Genomic DNA, 22339 nt, shown 5'->3' on the forward strand with positions numbered 1-22339 from the left:
TCAAAAAAATATATCAAGTGGAAAAAAAAATTTTAGTTATAAAAATTATTAATTTTTTTTACTCATAATTTGATAATAAAATAATTTAATAATAAAAAATCAAATGATATAAACGATAAAAATTTATTAATTTATTCAGAATGATCAGTAATTAAAGATCATCGGTGCTATTACATTTTCTTATATATCAAAAAATATATCAAGTGGAAAAAAAATATTAGTTATAAAAATTATTAATTTTTTTACTCATAATTTGATAATAAAATAATTTAATAATAAAAAATCAGATTATATAAACGATAAAAATTTATTAATTTATTCAGAATGATCAGTAATTAAAGATCATCGGTGCTATTACATTTTCTTATATATCAAAAAATATATCAAGTGGAAAAAAAATATTAGTTATAAAAATTATTAATTTTTTTACTCATAATTTGATAATAAAATAATTTAATAATAAAAATCAGATTATATAAACGATAAAAATTCATTAATTTATTTAGAATGATCAGTGATTAAAGATCATCGGTGTTATTACATTTTGTTATATATCAAAAAATATATCAAGTGGAAAAAAATTTAGTTATAAAAATTATTAATTTTTTTACTCATAATTTGATAATAAAATAATTTAATAATAAAAAATCAAATTATATAAACGATAAAAATTCATTAATTTATTCAGAATGATCAGTGATAAAAGATCATCGATGCTATTATATTTTGTTACATATCAAAAAAATATATCAAGTGATAAAAAATATAAGTTATAAAATTATTAATTTTTTACTCATAATTTGATAATAAAATAATTTAATAATAAAAATCAGATTATATAAACGATAAAAATTCATTAATTTATTCAGAATGATCAGTGATAAAAGATCATCGATGCTATTATATTTTGTTACATATCAAAAAATATCAAGTGGAAAAAAATTTTAGTTATAAAAATTATTAATTTTTTTACTCATAATTTGATAATAAAATAATTTAATAATAAAAAATCAAATTATATGAACGATAAAAATTCATTAATTTATTCAGAATGATCAGTGATAAAAGATCATCGATGCTATTATATTTTTGTTACATATCAAAAAATATATCAAGTGACAAAAAAATATAAGTTATAAAAATTATTAATTTTTTTACTCATAATTTGATAATAAAATAATTTAATAATAAAAAATCAGATTATATAAACGATAAAAATTCATTAATTTATTCAGAATGATCAGTGATTACAGATCATCGGTGCTATTTTATTGCATATCATAAAATATATCAAGTGGGAAAAAAAATATTAGTTATAAAAATTACTAATTTTTTTACTCATAATTTAATATTAATGATAAAAAAATCAGATTATATAAACAATGAAAATTTATTAATTTATTCAGAATGATCAGTGATTAAAGATCATCGGTGCTATTATATTTTGTTACATAAAATATTATATACGTAAGTAATAAAAAAATCAGATTATATAAAATATAAACGATGAAAATTTATTAATTTATTCAGACTGATCGGTGATTAAAGCTCACGTGTTCTCAAAACGTGTGACGAATCGGAGAAACAGAACGGATGAGATAAATCCTGAGTCACTTCGCGATAAGTAAGGACGTTTACGAGTGTTTCTTTAAAGATAAGCGAAATTACGGAAAAATTGTGTAACACACGACCGGTAAATGCCTCCTTACATTGTTCCATCAAGAGCAATGGATCGCGCGTATTCGCGATACGACTTGGCGAGGATACACGTAATCTAAGAACATGGGCCGTTTCACGGCATCTGATAAGCGCCGATTTCTCGTTATCTCTCAGCATCAGGAATGCCAATGCGAGCGCCACACGTGCGGCGAAAGATGCGAAAAATGCTGCCCCATGTACAATCAGATTCCTTGGAGGCCCGGCACAGCTGGCAAGGGCTTTCACTGCGAGATGTGCAATTGCAACGGCCACGCAACGTCCTGCATATACGACCAGGAAGTGGCCGACAGGAGAATGTCCATGGATATCCGTGGGAAATATCGAGGCGGTGGCGTGTGCGTCAATTGCACGGTGAGATGATAAAAAAATAACACAGAATGCGATTTATTGCACGTATATTCTAGAGACGAATGGTTTTCTCTATTTATGTGAGTAATTAATTAAATACAGAAAAAGAAAGAGAGCTAATTTGTTAATTCTTTTTTTTTTCATTCTTTTAATTTAATTTTTCCATTTTTGCACATTTTCAAATATTTGAAATCAAATTTATTTCCTTGAAAGAGAATCTGCTTTGAAAAATGCATTGAAGGATTATTTGTATAAAAAATTACTAGGATAAAATACTTCATTTTCGTGTTTTGTAAAAAATTATGTTTATAATTAAATTTATAAATACTACAATATATCTATAATTATCAACATTTGATAATGAAAATGTCAAATATATATATTTAAAAAATAATGGGATTTTTTTAGATTATTAAGAGTATATTTTTTATTATAATACAATATTATTTGCATCGAGAAAATAATTATTTGCAAAATTTGAATTAGGATCATACGGCTGGTATTAATTGCGAAAAGTGTGAGAGCGGCTACTACAGGCCAAATGGCGTTGCGCCTGATGCACCAGAACCATGCTTGCCCTGTGATTGCAATGTACATGGTAGTACAGGCTACTGCACTCCTGACGATTCCTACACGCGTATGGGAAAGGTAATTTTTATATCGATTCTTCATAAAAATAATCTACTTAAAATAAAATTAAATGGAAAGTAAATTTTTGTGTTAAAAATTTCAAACTTGTTTAAATTATAAAATTTCTTTTTTACAAGTGAATTTTGATGTTCAGTCCCTTTAATAAATAAAAAAAGCTTCTTTGGAATAAACGACATTATCGTAAAAAAATCTCAGCAAAAAAGTATGTTTTTTAAAATAAAGTTAAATGAAAAATAAATTTGTGTTAAAAATTTCATTTTTTTGTTTAAATTATAAAATTTCTTCTTTGCATGAACTTGTCCAATTCCTTTAATAAATAAAAAAAGCTTCTTTGGAATAAACGACATTGTTCATAAAAAAATCTCAGCAAAAAAGTATCTGTTTAAAATAAAGTTAAATGAAAAATAAATTTGTGTTAAAAAATTTAAATTTTGTTTAAATTATAAAATTTCTTCTTTGCATGTGAACTTTGGTGTCCAATCCCTTTAATAAATAAAATAAAGTTTTTTTTTTAGTAAACGACATTATTCACCTTCTTTACACATGCATAAAATTATAATTATTTTTGCTTAAAATACATTTGAATTTCGCGGTCTTCAAGAGCCAGACGCAGGCTGGCAACGCGACAATTCTAATCCACAAAATTCAAATTTGCGTCTTTACATATAAAGCCTTATTAATCTCTTTTTTTACTTTCGCTAAATCTCAGGGGAAAAAAAAATATAGCCGCGCGATAATTCAGAACATGATTCATGATTTATTCCGAGATGATTCCCGATTGGCTCCAATTTTCACGATCGATCTTAATCAATGTGCACAGTGAACATATCAGCTTTCGTTTAAACAGGTAGCAGGCGCCTGCGAGTGCAAGCCGGGATATTCGGGATACAAGTGCAACCAGTGCGCAGCCGGTTATCGACAATTTCCCGACTGCATGCCGTGTCCCTGCGATCCCCGCGGAATTTTGCCGTCTCACGATTGCGAGGGCGACTGTTTGTGCAAGACGAACGTCGCCGGGGACTTTTGCGATCGATGCAAATCGGGATACTTCGCGCTCACGAAGGATAACCTCGATGGCTGCTTGCCCTGTTACTGCTTCGACGCGACAGATCGCTGCACCACCGCAACATTATCGTATAGCATGGTAGTTTTTTTTCTTTTTTAATGAAAAATATCTCTTCTCATATTTTGATAATAAAATATTAAACTCTGAATATTTTTATTATTAAAAATTTTTGAATCTACAGGAGGTTTAAAAAAAGGATTCAGGACTTTAAGGCTAGTGCTCATGAAATGGAGGAAAAAAGTCCTATAAACATGGGTCGAAAAATTAATATTATTGGAGTTATGAACAATTTTTTAAGAACGAGTTATCTTCATTTCTTCATTCAGAAAAAGAATTTCTTCTTCCAAAAGAAGAAAAAAGAAGAATTCTTTAAATTTTAAAGTTTACAGAAGGTTTTCTACATGTCCTCCTTCCATTTCCATACTCGCTTTACATCTTTGTACAGAATTCTTTAAAAAAATTCCCGGCATTGTTTTAATTATTTGATATTTTATATTCTCTGATATAATTCGTCATAAAATTTGTTTTCATACCGCGCGAGAGCACCAGAAGAAAATAAGTTACTTTAACCAAAATGAAAAATTGTTCCTAACTCTGACAATATTAATTTTTTTCTCATGTTTATTAGGACTATTTTCCTTCATTTTATGAATACTATTTGCTCTTAAAATCCTCTTGAAGTCCTGAAATTTTTTTTAATATCCTATATATGAATAATCTTTTATTATCTTTTTATATGATTGTACTGCATAAATCTGCAGCAAAATAAAATAATATGAATTACTGTGATGTAATAAATGCGAAAAGCTAATTTGCATTTTTCTTAGATCTCTACATTAGAGAACTGGTTGGTGACCGACATGAACGCGTCTCGGCCAATCGTTCCCACCTTGGACACGGACAACGGATGGTTAACCGTGGCGGCGTTCGAGGTCGAATACGACAGCCCTTTCTGGCTGGCGCCAATGATCTACGCGGGAAATCGCATATCCTCGTACGGTAGCAATCTCACGTACTCGGTTACGTGGGTTGTCATGCGAGGCGACACCAGCGGTAAACCCACCACGGAGCCCAGCGTAATCCTAGTTGTAAGTATCCGGCTTTCGCATATTTTCACACATTATAATTTAAAGTTCTAGAGACGAATAAATATATAATAACACAATTTTTTTCTAATAACATTAATTTTTTTCTTTAGGGTAACAATGGGATGCGCATAGCGTATGGCGAGGAACAGTACACTGGTCAAGAAGCTGAAATCGTGGTGCCTCTACGAGAACACGGCTGGTATCACGTGCGAAGCGAAGTGCAGGACATTTCGACGAAACCGAGGTTGAGGAGAACCGAGTTTCGCGGCGATCCTGTGACGAGGACGCAGGTGATGCGCGTTCTCGCTGATCTGAAGTACCTGATGATAAGAGCGCGATATCACTCGGAACAAATTGAGGGAAGGTATGTGAATCGATAAATTTCTATTATACCAACTTGTATACTTGAATTTATAATTACTACTCTTATTACTTTTTTCCAGTCTCCAATCTGCCATATTGAAGGTGGGCGAATTATCGCCGGATGGCGAAACCGATAGTTTAGTTGAAATGTGCGAGTGTCCCGAAGGATACACGGGAATGTCCTGCGAGAGATGCGCTTGGGGATATGTAAGCGTGCCGATTAACGGTTCTAATCATCAGGATCATCATATATGCGTGAAATGCGATTGCAATAGCCATGCGGGCTCTTGCGATCTCATGATGGGTGAATGTGGAGTAAGTTCTGATGAATTTACTTTAATATATAAAATTAAAACAAAATATATCGTGAGAAGAAAAAAAAAGATTTTTTTTATTAGTTTATAATTAATAATTAAAATAAATGACGAAATCAATGCAAAAAATATAAATTAATTTTTAGTTTTAAATATTTAATTTATTTAAAAAATATTAATTAAATTTGCATTAAATCAAGCGTCAGATGAACTTTTTCTTAGTGACAATATATGTATAATAACCGCATAGATGGTACATGAGTTCTCTAGTGTGCATCTGACTTTAACATAGACATGAACCCTGAAAGATCTAAACGGTTCGCTTATATTCTGTTCTTCAATCGGCATAGCAGGTTACTTTAGGTATCTGAACTTGCATTGATCTTGCGCGCGAACTGTGTTTTATAGATCATAAGATCCATCCATCGCGCGAATTAATTTATCGATTCAGCATTCAATTTTTAAATTACTCGTAAAATAATTGCATTATATAGATAACAATACCAGTTACTTTTCTTCTAGAAAAATTCTCTAATTTTAGAAAATTAATAATATAATAATAAAAGTTAGTTTTCTTTTATTTTCTCTCTTTTGTTTAAATATAATTATTTAATTTATATTTATTGTAATTTTGTTTCAAATCGTTTTTAGTAAATTTATTTATTTTTTTTTATATATTTTTGAAGTTTAAAAAATTAAATTTTTTTGATATAAATTTAATTTGTTATTCTTATAAGTCATTGTTTTGTTAATTTATATCTTCTACAAAATTTTTTGTGAAGATATGCGAGCATCATACAGTGGGTCCAAAATGCGATCGTTGCGCTATAGGATATTACGGTATTGCAACGAGAGGCACCAGCGAAGACTGTAAGAAATGCGCTTGTCCACTTTCCATCGATTCCAACAATTTCAGTCCCAGTTGTCAGCTTGACGAACCGACTGATATTAACAGTGGATATGTATGCACGCAATGTCCCGAAGGCTACACCGGAGATCATTGCGAAAGGTAAAGAAAAGAAAATTATTTATATGTCAAATAACAATTTCTTATGAAGCTTTGAAATATAGTATTTGAAATTAGCTTTATTCAGATTATTTGAAGCAAATTAGTCATTTACGATCTCTATATTTAAGAACTTGTATGATGTATTAAAACTTATATTATAAAAAAAAAATTTATGTAAAAGTACTATATATTTTGTGTTACATAAAGAACAAATATCTTATTGCATTGTTTTTTTTTATAATGACTACAATAATTATTTAATATTTTTTTTCCAAATAACATATAATAAATTTATGATTAAAATGTCATTATATAGAATTAAAAGACTTTAATTTCGATCTTGGTTAAAAGTTGTGATGTAGGATTCTACGGCAATCCTATGACGCCCGGTAGTACCTGCCAGCGGTGTCCTTGTAACGGTGGTGCCTGCGATCAGGAAACGGGTCGTTGCTTAGAGTGCCGCGGCAATACCGAAGGCTGGAAATGTGACAGATGCAAGGAGGCGCATTTCGGGAATCCTTTGGAACAGAATTGCATGCGTGAGTATAAGCAGTTTCGCATCTTTTATATCTTGCAGCGATGTAACATAAATATTATAGTATATATAAAATCATATTATGAAAATTTATATATAATCGAAGGTTTCTCATAAACTCTCTGCTAAAAATAAAGATCGGATATTTACCAAATTACAAAATAAATTAATGTACTGACTAAAATACATTAATGAAACATGTTACAAACGTATAATTTCGTTTGTCCTTTAGCGTGCAGCTGCTCTCCCTTCGGTAGCAATTCGCTCCAATGCGAGCAGACGACCGGTCAGTGTCCCTGCCGGCTTTTGTTCACCGGTCGTGACTGTTCCTCCTGCATCGAAGGCTACGGGAACGTGACCGCAGGTTGCCGGGAATGCGACTGCGACGTAGGTGCCACGAGCGACGGACTCTGCGATCCCGTAAGCGGCTTGTGCAAGTGCGCGCCTGGCGTCGTCGGTTTCCGGTGCGATCGCTGCGACGTGGACCACTACGACCTATCGGCGAACGGTTGCAAGGGTAAGTGCTGTCGTTGCATGCTTTCTATTCTATTTTGCTCATACTTTTATTAAAATAAATCTAAAAAATCAAGCGAAAGCTTGCTGAGAGAAACAGTAATCTTCCGCATATTTTTCGATAAATAATAATGGCTGACAAGCCAAGCCGTATAATGATCATTAACAAGTCTAATTACTTTCAAGAGAAAATTGCATCGTTACGCGGCTTAGCGGCTTTGCGCTTACTAGTTTTGATAGCTGCAAAGTTTTTCGTAAGTTACGAAGTACCTCGTTCTCAGGGCTGTATTTAGCACAGAGCCATAGTTCGAGCTGTGTATAAATTAAATAATCCTACTTTCTCTTGTCTCATAAAACAAATTTAAGAAAGTGCGCTTAAAATAAACGCAGATTTAACTATACTTTCTTACAATTATCGTAATCAGATTGTGAAAGATTTCTAATTGATATAATTGATTTTTTAGAAATGATTAATGGCAGTAAGAATCGAAAAACTTACATTACGTATATATATATACGTTATACGCATCTAAAAAGATTGATTGCGATATTGACGGTTCCACAAGGAAAAGGGCTCTAGTATGTGCCAGTGCGAAGGCAGCCCTGCGCCTGCTTACGTTCAGCCGAGACGTGAACGTGAAGAGTAATGCGTGGCTCTTCATCTTATTCTAACGCAAACCCGAGATATTTATGCTAGCCATATTCTAAGTACGCTGCACTTATCCGTCTAGCAGCCTGATTTCAGAACGTTAAACGTTGATTTCAGAACTTGAGATTGAAGAAGCTGAAATATTCTTTATATTATTTGTATGATTTGCTTAATTTTAATTTACGTTTTCTTCATCTTGTCTATTTCCTAAAAAAAATTAGAAAACCTGGAACTCTCAGGGATTTTGTTTTTACTTTGAAAAATCAGGGAATTGCTATGGAATATTATTCAAACTCGAAGAATTTTTTCAAAAATTTTCTCTCAAATTATTTTGTTCTTATATCGCAAGCATCGGCAATCTGATTGACTAATGATTGTAAATTGTTTTAAATATATTATAAATATATATAGTTTTTTAAATTATATATTCATTGTCAAAATAAAAAAAAATTAATAATAAATTTTTTATTGTAATTCTTACAATTAATAATAGAAAATGAAAATATTATGCAAATGAGAAATGCTCATCTTACAAAAGTCATTTAGTTCCTTTCACATTTTTAAATTTAATATTAAAAATGTAAGTGGTTTATTTTTTCTTTGTATGAACGAAAAGCATTAGAAAATGCGCACAAAAAGAATTATTTAAAAAAATTCCATTTAAAAATTCTCTAATTTTACCTGAAATTTTGAATAAATTACCTAAAAAATCAGGGAATTTTCGAGGAATTTTTTTTACAAATTTTGGATAGACACCCTGTATAACCATCTCGAAACAAATTAAGAATTCATATAAAAAATTAAAATTTTGGAAAAAAATTAAAGCGTTTTGTTGCTTTTCTAAATATATTTATTATTTATTTATATCACATATATAAATTTTATTTACATTTTTATCTGAAAAGGGGCTATACAAATTCTTAATAATTGATGTTACATTGTCGATTCTTTCCATAAATTTATCTTGAACATACGACTTGAGGAAAACTACACATAAACGATTTCGATCAACGTTTAAATCGAGTACGCACGGCGTACATGAATAAAAACGATTAAATCAAATGTCGGAAACTTCAACATCTGCGTGCTAAGCGTCGCAAAGGCGAGGCAAAAGGGCTGGACATTACCGTATAAATTAGAATCAACAGACAGAGAGACGATGCACGAGAAGCACCAAAAGCAAAGCTCACGGCGCGGGATAACTCGAGCGTGTCGAGCTCGTCGTAATAGTCCGGTCGCATTAAAACCTTATGAAGACATTTACAAGCGTGATACGAGGTGGCGAGAAAACTTCGATACGACGGACATTAGAATTTAACGTCCCTGACGAGCGAGACGGACGCGGAGAACGATCTTGTAAAAGGCCGTCGCGTAAAATCCGGACACGCCTCGTTGTGGCGGCACCTTTACCGGATCCGCTCGACAGATTCCGCGAGAAGACTCGAGAGATAGGAGACAACCGTCAGATTGTCACAAGGCTACCACGAGCAATCCCATAAATTGTGATCATTCAGCGCGCCTTGTCTTTCTCTCTCGTCACCGCGCTGATAACCGAGGTTTCTTATCGTTCACATAATGTACGTCCGTTACACTGTTACAGTGAAGAAGGAATCGTGCAATCTCAATGGGTGATACTTCTGCTTACTGTTAGTGCTAAAAGTACGAGTCCACGTAATTTTTCCATGATTATTATTATTATTATTATTATTATTATTATTATTATTATTATTATTTTTTTTTGTTATTTGTATGTTGATTTTTTTTTATTTTCTAATTTCTTGATAGACGCGAAAATTATATGACAGATTCAAAATAATTAGAATTATCATTTTTAATGTTTACATGTTTTTCCACACTTAATTTTTCCATGATTATTATTATTATTATTATTATTATTATTATTATTATTATTATTATTATTATTTTGTTATTTGTATGTTGATTTTTTATTTTCTAATTTCTTGATAGACGCGAAAATTATATGACAGATTCAAAATAATTAGAATTATCATTTTTTAATGTTTACATGTTTTTCCACACGTAATTTTTCCATGATTATTATTATTATTATTATTATTATTATTATTATTATTATTATTTTTGTTATTTGTATGTTGATTTTTTTTTATTTTCTAATTTCTTGATAGACGCGAAAATTATATGACAGATTCAAAATAATTAGAATTATCATTTTTTAATGTTTACATGTTTTTCCACACGTAATTTTTCCATCATTATTATTATTATTATTATTATTATTATTATTTTTGTTATTTGTATGTTGATTTTTTTTATTTTCTAATTTCTTGATAGACGCGAAAATTATATGACAGATTCAAAATAATTAGAATTATCATTTTTTAATATTTACATATTTTTCCACACGTAAACAAAAAAAAACTCACACATTAGTATATTAAATATCTTATATTGGAGAGAGAGAGAGAGAGAGAGCATATTTAAATAATAATTATTAGAAAATAATTAAATATATTATATTTTAAATATAAAAATTATAAATTATTATAAATTTAAAAGATATTATATATTAAATACATTATATTTTATATAATCTATTTAACGAATATATATTTAATAATATATAATAATAATTTAATAATACAAAGTAAATTAAAAACTAGTACACATTAGTATATTTAAATAAATTCTGATTATTTTAGTTACATTCTCAATTTGTGCGTGGAATTATTCGTGCAACAGTTCGAGTAATATTATAAGAGTCAAACATTATTTTCTCCCTTTGAAAGGACACGGGGAGGGATGATGAATTTCGTCAGTAATGAGGATTGATTGGAAAATCGACTATTTGTAGGCAATGAACGTTCGTTTAAGCGTACGTCATAAGTACCTTGATATAAGTGCAGGTAGATGCTCCGCGAGAGATATGACGCCGCCGTTCACGTGAGAGAGTTTCTTAGGTTTATTTAGATCTGGCTCGTTTCTTCATCCCGAGGCAGCACGACGCAGCTGTCCGTGATGTTAATTAACTTCCTGCGGTGGGATGCCCACCTACTTCTTTCTCTCGTCCGCCAAGTGATACGCTTCGTTTAACGTGGACTAGTGGCGTAAACGACGGTTGATGCATCAATCAGATTATTACTATCAATCGCGGAAACACAGCCATTTCGAGCGCTTATACGCGAGCTCAATCATGCGTGTCTTCTTCTAAATAAAACACACAAAAAATTTTAATTTCGATCGAAGAAAGTTTTATTTATATTTAATCAATATAAATAAAAAATTTTAATTCAATTTAAGTATTTTGAGAAACAATTTATCTTAAAAGTCATTATCTCAAGTCACTTCTGGTAAATTTTTTTAGCACTGATTACGAATCCGGCCGTCAAAATCATCGTCAAGTTTTCATTATTCATATCACGTCCAATTTTTGAGAAAACTTTGACCTCTGAGACCTCCTAAATTATTTAAGATAAATTAAATTATTTTATTATTTAATTATTTATTTTTTTATTATTTAATTATTTAATTATTTATTTTTATTTTGTTTATATATATTCTATTTTTGAGATAAATTAAATTATTTGAAAATATTTTTTGAGATAAATTAAATTATTTGAAAATATTTGTATCACTCAGACCTCGGAGGTTTTCTCAAAAACTTGACATATGTCATTTTTACGGCCAGATTCGTAATGAGCGCTAAAAAAATCTACCAGAAATGACTGGAACAGGCAAAAAAAAATTTGTCGAGTGTTATTAATGACATATCAATTCTCTTCAACTTTGTTCTGTATTTTTTCATTTTTTTTTTTATAAATCGCGGATCGTCTCCGGGACATTTGCGTCGAAGAAAATTGCATCGTACGCATCACAGTAAATTAACATTAATCACGAGAGACAGCATTACGTATTCGCGATTTCGATATCGAGATATTGCGAGGTAAACGGAGACGTTTTTCCTCGGGAAATTAATCCGATGTGCACGAGACTATCGATAATGGACCGTAAATGACGCGTGGCGGATGCTCGCTCGTGATTGACCGGCGAAAGTTTAGAAATATGCAAATCGACGCGAGCTGTCAGAGAGCGAGAGACTGCGAAGTACGACATATATACGTCGCATTGAATGCTAATGACGGGATGACAGCTCGCACAAGTGAACATTAATCTGCAATCATTGTTTTACAAATCTAGTTGCTTTAATTAAATATTGTTATGTTGAACAGAACGCCTGTGCACTCCCTTTTCCGATTTGTGAGCGATATTAATTATAGTTACCAATCGGAACTCGCCGTTAATAACCTCGGAATCTTGTTCTGCAAGCTAAATATATCTTCCACTGCCGCAATTTTTTTTTTTTTTTTTTTTTTTCGTTTGCTCTCTTATCCTTAGTTATGCGAAAGGGACTGCTCATGCGTGAATAACGTAGGCGAGCCGCGCGATCGAGAATTGTAAATTTTAAATCGTACTCGCGTCGCTTGTGCGTCAAAGGTTCCCCGAGTAATATCTATACGATTTTGCGATTCTTGCAAAATCATCTCAATTGTATTGTTGAGCGAGAGAAGCGGGCGGATGTCAACTGGCAGTGACCCGGAATAAATTACGGTAATGTCGAAGAATGGAAGAAATTAATTTTTTTTTTAATAATAAAGTTAAATAAATTAAAAATTTAATTGATATTAATTTGCATTATCAGTGTTATCAAATAAAAAATATTTTCATAAAGATACTTGGAGAGGCTAAAAAATAATTAAATATAAAAAATTTAAGTTTATGATTTATAACGGATGTAAAATATTTTGAGAAAGTTTTATATACGACACACATAAGAAATTAAGCTATCACCTTGACGGTTAATTCCTTTTTTTTTTTCGATTCTTCTAGTATCGCAATATATGCGATTCGCCGTAGATCTCTTCGCTAGCTTGTTAGTAACTCCCAGTATCCTCAATGTACATTAATACAGCTTATGCGCAATCAAGCTCAACGCAGGCGTGCCACGGCAGGACCGAATGCGAATATTAAATGGACGCAGTTAAGTAAATTAAGCAACCGGCAAGAGAAAGAGAATATACTTGCGTGCTTTCCCTTACAGCGAATCCGTTCGATCGGAAGGCAGCCTTATCCTAAGTTAAGCGGCATAATTAACGTAGTCGACGTGCTTAAAGCGCGGCGCGCGATACTCTACGATGGAGCACCTTAATAAGGTGCATATTTTCCGTCGCCGAAGACCGGAATTGCGGCTACTAACGTGCGTGCCTCTCATCGGAATCTGCTCGCTCGTATCTCGTTATGCAGTGAAATCTCGCTCTTATCGGGATTAAGCGCCAAAAGATAACACTGTTTATAAACTGGAAAGAATTTGTATGGATAAGCGCCCGCGATTACGGGAGAAAAATTATTCTCTAATAGAAAATATACGCAACTGGGACTCGTGTCTTATGCGGATACTGTCGATGTCTAGAATTGAAATTCTATGAAACGGAAAGTTTAAATTTAAAAAAATAAAAGAAATTAATAAAAATTATTAACTATTAAGAAAATGAATTTAATTTACTTTATTTTAATTTATTATCATTATATGTATATATATATATATTAATATAATAAATTTATAATTTTATATATATATATATATATATATATATAATTACATATTATTATATTAATGATTTAATTAAAATTAATTATTTATTATTAATCATTTATATTATTAAAAATTTTAATAAAATTAATAATAATATAATTAAGAAATATAAAATATACATAAATAAAAAAATAAATAATTTTAGGGGGATTATTTATTTAATGAGTGTTATATATTCTGTGAAATTGTAGATACGAGGGAGCGCAATCTATATAATTATAGATTCGAATGGAGAAAATTCTGTGCACACAAACCATGTAAACAAGGAATGATGGAAAGATTAATCTAATCAGATGTTTGTAGAATTAAGGACATAAAGGATCCACATTGAAACAAGAATTTTTGAGTAATTTATGGATTTTAGAGATATAATAATGATTTTGAAAAATTTATGGATTTGGCTAGAGATTACAACTTCATCGGAAGTTGATTTTGCATCGGTAGACCTTGAATCATTGTCACACTCAAATAAATACGAGTCTCATCGTACATTATTCGAAGGTACTAAAATAGCCGCTGCCACGCAGGCTGCTGATGCGGCCGGGACGCAATTAGCGGCGCAATCTTAATCGGGACACACGCCAAAACGAGTTGCCCGTCTTTATTTGAGCAAACGAGGAGACCGGCAAAAAGGAAAGATAGGATACCGTTCGGACGAGTCATCGTTTGCGTTGGAAGTTCGCTTGACAAATGCGCTTTTCTCTCAACGCTTTTCCCTCATACTTTATCTTACAAGGTCTCCAACAGGTGTGAAGATATACTGCAGCATCTTTTTCTTTCTCAGATTTTTTTTTTTCTTAATTTTACTTTAAAAAAAAATAGAGAAACGTATCATATTGAGCTTACGTCTCTGGCAAATATGGCGAAGAATTTTGCAATTTAAATGCGAGTTTATTTAATGTCGTGTGGGTGAGTGATAAAACGTCACAATGCGATCATCCCTTCATTACGAGACGATTTTGAGTAAGTTTTACGCTCTACCTACGCTCACACCGCAGAACATCCGGCTGCGTTCGTAATAATACACGAACGTTTTTTCTCCTTCATTGTTGCGCACGCGTTCCACAATAGTATCCGCGCATTTTCGGTCATTATCGAAGGCTTCGCCTCGTAAAGCGTTGATGTGCCCCTCGCTACCGGCGTGGCGGGCCCTCTCATGAGAGAGAGAGAGAGAGAGAGAGAGAGAGAGACTCTCGGTGACTGCGCCTCCTCCACCTGCTCACAATGTGCAACAATGGCGATGTAACAACGCATACGCCGGCCAGATAATGTACACGCATTAGGCGTGAATAATGATCGGTGGACGGAAGTCGGCGGGCGTAATACAATGATAAGTTGTGACGCATTCACGCCCGCGCAAATTGTAAACAAAAATTCGAAAATGATTGCGTGCTCGAATTTTTTGTCCATTATACAATTTTGCAATTTGCATCCCTATTTTTTTTTTCTCGATTTTGTATTCATTCTCTCGATGATAACTTGTTGGAATTTGATGGATTAAGTTCGACGTGCCTCTAATGCTTGATGTTTTTAAGCTTGTTGAAATTTGCACTGATTTTTTGCAATTTAAAATCTTTGTAATATGTTGAATTATTATAATTTAAATATATGCGAGATGTCTACTCCTTAGAAAAAAAGTGGGAAACCTGGAATTTTCAGGGATTTCGTTTTTGAAAAATCAGAGAATTCTCATGGAATTTTATTTGAACTGAACAAAATTTTTTCAACAAAATTTTTATTTTCTTTAACATATGCAGTGTCTACTCCTTGGAAAGAAACAAGAAAACCTGGAATTTTCAGGGATTTCGTTTTTACCTTGAAAAATCAGGGAATTCTCATGGAATTTTATTTGAATTGAAGGAAATCTTTTCAAAAACTTTCTCTCTGATTATTTTGTTCTTATATTGTAAGCATCAACAATCTGGTTGGCCAATGATTGTGAATTATATGTTTTAAATATATTATAAATATATATTTTCCTGATTTGATTATATATGCTCCTTGTCAGAAAAAAATATGAATACACAATACTAAATACAGATTTTTTATTATAATTCTTACAATTAATGATAAGAAATGAAAATATTATGCAAATGAAAAATGATTATTTTCTAAAAAAATATTTAGTTTTTTTTTAAATATATTGTTAATTATAATATTAAAAATTCAAATGTTTTATTTTTCTTTTCTGTGAGAAAAAAACATTAGAAAACACACATAAAAAAAAAGACTTATTTTAAAAATTGTCCCATCCAAAAATTTGTTAATTTTACCTGGAACTTTGAATAAATTACCTGAAAAATTAGAGAATTCTTTGATATTTCAGGGAATTCTCTGATTTTTCAGAAAATTCCCAGGGAATTTCTTACAAGCTTTTGATAGACACTCTGACATGTGCCTTTAATCAATTTTAAAATTATTTATTATTAATTTCTTAATTTCTTTCGCGCGAGCTCCTTATTTTTGTAGAAAGCCGAAGGTAAATCGCTTTACGAAACTTTAGCACCGTGTACGCAGTCTCGCGTTTCACGTAGAACGGTTTGCTCATTTAAGGTAGTAACGATAAGTATACAATGCGTCTCGCGCGAACGTTACGACGGACGGCGCGGCGTAACGCGGCGTAATATTGTAAGGCACGTAACTGCGATGGAGAAAAACGCGTTCTTAAGCGCACGCATTAGTATTCGAATGAGCGGGATCGACGTCGGTCTCTTGGCCTCGCACCGAGGCTGCTTATACGCAGATCTCGCATGGGGAAAACGGCGCGGCGGCGCGTCGTATTCACGCAATGCGTATACGCGGCTATGAGATATCGCGGATGAGCGTTTTTCACAAAGCGCTATTACCTCGGGGGCATCTGCACTTTTACAAATGGAGAACAAGTTTAGCGCGCACAATCTACGCTTTGCATAGATGAATCGTCTCCTAGTCCCGCTATTGTCAATTTTCCTTTTAGGTCGCCGATTTATTTTATCTCACGATCGTTCGTTAGGAAGAATTGCGGAAAGAGACGTTGTTAGAAACTAACGTTATTTTCCTAGCTGATCAATCTTTCAAATATAATTCTCTTCTTGATTGAAAGTAATATTATTATTATCATACACACAGATGACATTATTATTATTATTATGTTATAGTATTTATTATTATTATTATTATTAATATTTATTATAATATAATTTATTATAATATTTATTATTATATACATATTTATAATATATAATATATTTTAAACGCAAAAACATATTTATTTATTTAATATATATTTAGTTATTTAATATATAATAATAAAAAATATATTAGCATATATTGTCCAAATTAACTCTTTATGTTTTTTAACTATTAATAAGTAAATGATGCTGCATTTTTATAAATATTTATAACAATTGAAAATTTATAATATGTTTTATTTTTGTTATAATAATAATGGAGAAAAAATCTATAATAATATTATAAAATAATAATATTATATATTATTATAAAATAATATTATAAAATATTCAAAATTATCACATTAATAAAAAATAATATATAATTTTTTGGACACATATATCGTGATTGAGAGCCAGCCTCAATAATCTTGATTTTAATATTCATCAAGATTATGATCTTGAGTAATATTTTAACCGTGGCTTATTAAAAATTTATTAATTAATTAATATTCAAAATATATTACATGTTTGTTAAAAATATATTCATGTACATAACAGAATAAAAATTATAAAATATAAAATAAGATTCGAATATAGATCGTCAAATTGAAAAATTTGAATTAGACACAATTTACATGAATATTAATAAATTTATTTCATTTTATAAAAATTGAATATCCCTTTTATTAAATATTTTTCTATAATAATTTATTCTCTTTAAAATTTTTTAAAACATTTTTGCGTTTTTATTTAACACGAAATTGCGAGTGACAGAGATTCCTCAGATTTCAACGTACGAGGAGTAGATTCAAACTCATCGTGACATTTGCAGTTTTCTCTTCTAGTTGCGCACGAAGATCGCTAACTTTTTGTCAGCGATCGAGCGATGATAATTACTCTGCCGCCTTTTTCGAGGAATCTAATTGTTTCCTCAACTGCCAGAAGCGATCCTCCACATGCATACGTCGCTCGCGGTTCTCGAGTTTCCGTCCGGACAAGTCGATCTCCCAGGGCGAGAGACTCGCTAGTCCGCCCACGTGTACGCGATATCGTGGCCGCGAATCTGCATAAGCAGATGTAGATGCGCGTTCGCGCGAATATAGCGCTGGAAAGCGAAGAGCGCGATTTTACAGCCGAACCCGGAGCGAACTCGAGGAAACGAGGGCTCTTTAGAAAAAAGTATTTTAAATAAAGTATTCGGCATAGCTGTTCGAAAGGACAATAAGATTTTTGAAAAGATAATACATTTTTATTGTATGTAAATTATTTATTTGATCAGAAATATCCTATGATATTTGATTATATTTCTATTTTAAGATTTATTTGGCGAATAGAAATTTCTCTTCAACTTGACAAAGATCCGGAACTTAAGAGACCAATCGAGCAGCGTGTCGATTCGAGATAGATACGAGTCGAAGTCGATAAGGGACAAAGTCTATCTTTACTTGAACGATCTCGCCGCACGTATCGCAAAAATTTATATTTTATTTTGCGAGCTCATAAACTTCGATGCTATTGAAGTTTTACGAACATTGAACTCCGCGATGCTGTGCGAAAATGCAAATCTTATTTTATAGCGCATTCCACACATTTGTATTTTATTGACATTGTTTGTCGTTGCGATTGTTTACCTCAATGATTTTTTGGCGAATTTGATAAATTAAAGATGCATGAAAATATTTTTAAAGTGTAATTAAAAACTGGCTTCTTTCCTTATCTAAGGTGTTTATTTTCCCTGGAAAAACTTAGATAACCTGGAATTCTCAGGGATTTTATTTTTATCTGGAATTCTCAGGGATTTATTTTTATCTGAAAAAATCAGAGAACTCTTATGGAATTTTATTCAAATTCAGGGAATTTTTTCAAAAATTTTCTCTTCATTTTCTAATCATTTTGTTCATATATCATTATGAATATACCTTTCTCTCTTTCATTATGTGTTTATTCCCTGGAAAAATTTAGAAAACCTGGAATTCTCAGGGATTTTATTTTTACCTGGAATTCTCAGGGATTTATTTTTATCTGAAAAAATCAGATAACTTTTATGGAATTTTATTCAAATTCAGGGAATTTTTTCAAAAATTTTTTTTCATTTTCTGATCATTTTGTTCATATCATTATGAATATACCTTTCTCTCTTTGATTATGTGTTTATTCCCTGGAAAAATTTAGAAAACCTGGAATTCTCAGGGATTTTATTTTTACCTGGAATTCTCAGGGATTTATTTTTATCTGAAAAAATCAGATAACTTTTATGGAATTTTATTCAAATTCAGGGAATTTTTTCTTCATTTTCTGATCATTTTATTCATATCATTATGAATATACCTTTCTCTCTTTCATTATATATTTATTGTCAAAGCAATAAATATTAAATACACATTTTTTATTGTAATATTTACAATTAATGATAAAAAAATGAAAATATTATGCAAATAAAAAATGTTTATCTTATAAGAGTCATCCTGTTTTTTTCATTTACATTTTTAAATTTAATATTTAAAATTTAAATGTTTTATTTCCTTGTACAAGGGAAAAGCATTAGAAAATACATACAAAAAAAAAAACTTATTTTATAAAGTTTTATCTCAAAATTCTCTAATTTTATCTGGAATTTTGAACAACAAAATTAGCTAAAAAAAAAATCAGGGAATTCTTAGGGAATTTTTTTTTAAGCTTAGCTACTTTGTTATCCGATTTTCAATCATGGATAATGCTGAATTAAAATCACTTGCGTTCTTCGTATTAACTGAACGATATCTCGAGCTAAGCGAAGTGATTGAAACTCCGTCTTTCAAATCCACTCCATGCAACGCATCGTTTATCAGGCGCCATCGCGGCAGATCGCGATATAACATATAGAGACGTTATTAAGTCGTACGCGACACATATGCACTCGGTCTACCTCCTGATAACTCGACTATTCAGTATGAGTGACGCTTAATATCTCGTCGAACTCCATTTCTTACGCGGCCAAACCATGAAGAGCAGACCGGCGCGGGGTCTCCGTTCCGGAATAATGTCTTATCGATCATGCGGCGCGATAAAACATCATTTCCTTTTTAAATCGCCGCTTCGGATATGTACGAAGTGCGGCCGATCCTTAGGCCTGATAAGGCTCCGTAACGTACGGTGGCTTGCCACCGTGTCACACGAACTGAAACATTTCGCGGGCTCTTTTCACGTTTCTCTTACAGCCTCCTCTCTTCTTATTCTTGTTCTTCTCTTCTTCTTCTTCTTCTTCTTCTTCTCCTTCTCCTTCTTTATTCTTCTTCTTCTTTTTCTTCTTTTTCTTCTTCTTCTCCCTCGTGCAGTTTCCTTTCGCGCAAGAACCTAACGAATGCCGTCGCATGGTGCCCATCGTGGATTTTCGATAGCGAGTTAATTTTCCTAGGAAACCATATTATTTCTTCTCCTCCCCCCACCCCCATCCGCGCTATAATTGTTTGACAAGACACCGTAAAAGGCGTCTACATTATAAAAGCAATCGCATTACTCGGCGTCCGCCTCGTTTTCGAGACGTGAGCGGAGGGAGAAAAGACGAGATTAGCAGAACTAATCTTTACTGTTCTCAGCACAAATATATATATATTGGCCTTACTTGGGAACCGTACCAACTATTGCCTATCCGCCCACGTGGCTCGTTTATCGAGGCACGCAGTGTCAGTCGGACACCCTTGCGGATCCCCGGTTTTCATTCCTCCCACGGAATCGAAGTTCCGCATCATTTCCGTCGAATGTCGAAAAGCCGTCGCTATCAGATTTAATTGGTGATCAGCTGGGTAGCTGCCAGCTAGCTTTTCTCCCCGGCGGGTTCACTAGCGAGCACGTACGCTCGCTAATGATGCAATCGGCCCATCAGATACTCCTGGCGGCCTGGCTTCTGTCTCCTCTTCTTTTTCTTCTTCAGCTTCTTATTCCGTCTCTCTCTCTCTCTCTCTCTCGCGCGCTATTGGTCCTTACCTCCTTATATACTCACCTGACCGTACAACGAGTCTGCACGTCTCGTTCAGGGGCGCGTGGGCCGCTTCTCTAACGGGTGCTTCTTCTGTATGCTTCTCCGCGATTTTAATTATCATGGGGTAAATTGAGCGTTTGTCGTAGCGCTGAATCAAAGTGTCTCTAATTAGTGAGACGATGGACCATTTAGAGCTCGGAATTTCTTCGTCTCGTGCAAAACATTCGTGCGAATGTCGTTGCATTCATGGTGCTATACGTAATCGTGATAGATAGTAGATGAAAATCATGGAAGAAAGTTTGAAAAATATTGATAAATCTTATGAATATAATTCACAAGTAAAAGAATATAATTTTTTTCGTACTATAATTTAAGAAAATCTTTCTTGCAAATAACGCGTATGTTATGAATATAATATATTGTGAATTAATTATTGAATTTGTAATTATTAAGAATATAATTAAGACAATAATTAAACAACTCGATAACAACTCGAACACGCATATTGTATAGAAGAGCATGAAAATGCAAGCGATGCTTCTGTCAAGGTTTATATGGAAAAACCTGGAAAACTGCCTAGAAACCTAACCTAGAAAATCTGCCTAGAAACCTAACCTAGAAAATCTGAAATTCCCAGGAATTTTGATTTTAATGTGAAAAATCAGGAATTCTCATGGAATTTTATTCGAACTCGGGGAATTTTTTCAAAAATTCTCCCTTGATTATTGTGTTCTTATATTGCAATTTGATTGGCCAATCATTGTGTGAATGATAAATATATTATAAATATACATCTTTCTCTCTTTGATTATGTTCAGTGTCATAGTAAAAAATACATAATACTGAGTACATATTTTTTATTGTAATTCTTACAATTAATGATAGAAAATGAAAATATTATGCAAACGAAAAACATTTATCTTACAAAAATCATTCAGTTCTTTTCAGCATATTTTTAAATTTTTTAAAAACTTAAATCGTTTATTTGTACTCTTTACGAATGAAAAGCACGTGAAAAAAACTTACTTTAAAAAGATATATCTAAAAATTTTCTAATTTTTAATTGGAATTTTCAATAAATTACCTGAAAAGCCAGGTGATTCTCCGAAAATTTTTTTACAAGCTTTGGATAGATTCCGTTATTCTAATAAGGAGAAAGAAAGAACGATGATGGGACGACGAACGGGTTCAATGTATATTTCATTCACCCGTTAGAGGAGCAATGTCTCGACACCTGGTTGCAACATGTTCAGGATTCCTGGTAAAGAACTGGCCGGTAACGTTAGTGTGTCGCTTGACATCGGACGAGATCTCGAGATTTCATTCATGAAACCTTCGCGACTTC

The 22339-nt window shown here is 32.1% G+C and overlaps 1 protein-coding gene across 1 annotated transcript in view; it reads left to right on the forward strand.

Moving 5' to 3' along the window:
• LOC126854192 (laminin subunit alpha-1) overlaps positions 1 to 22339 on the forward strand; it is a 189155-nt gene that overhangs the window by 73498 nt on the left and 93318 nt on the right. Inside the window, exons 5-13 of the mRNA XM_050600641.1 lie at positions 1834 to 2070; positions 2554 to 2715; positions 3566 to 3862; positions 4612 to 4872; positions 4983 to 5236; positions 5316 to 5550; positions 6332 to 6558; positions 6910 to 7097; positions 7326 to 7610. Coding sequence (XP_050456598.1) covers positions 1834 to 2070; positions 2554 to 2715; positions 3566 to 3862; positions 4612 to 4872; positions 4983 to 5236; positions 5316 to 5550; positions 6332 to 6558; positions 6910 to 7097; positions 7326 to 7610 — 2146 coding nt within the window. The remainder of the gene's footprint in view (positions 1 to 1833; positions 2071 to 2553; positions 2716 to 3565; positions 3863 to 4611; positions 4873 to 4982; positions 5237 to 5315; positions 5551 to 6331; positions 6559 to 6909; positions 7098 to 7325; positions 7611 to 22339) is intronic.

Source organism: Cataglyphis hispanica, chromosome 13, assembly GCF_021464435.1.
Source record: "Cataglyphis hispanica isolate Lineage 1 chromosome 13, ULB_Chis1_1.0, whole genome shotgun sequence".
NCBI classification, from domain to species: Eukaryota; Metazoa; Arthropoda; class Insecta; order Hymenoptera; family Formicidae; genus Cataglyphis; species Cataglyphis hispanica.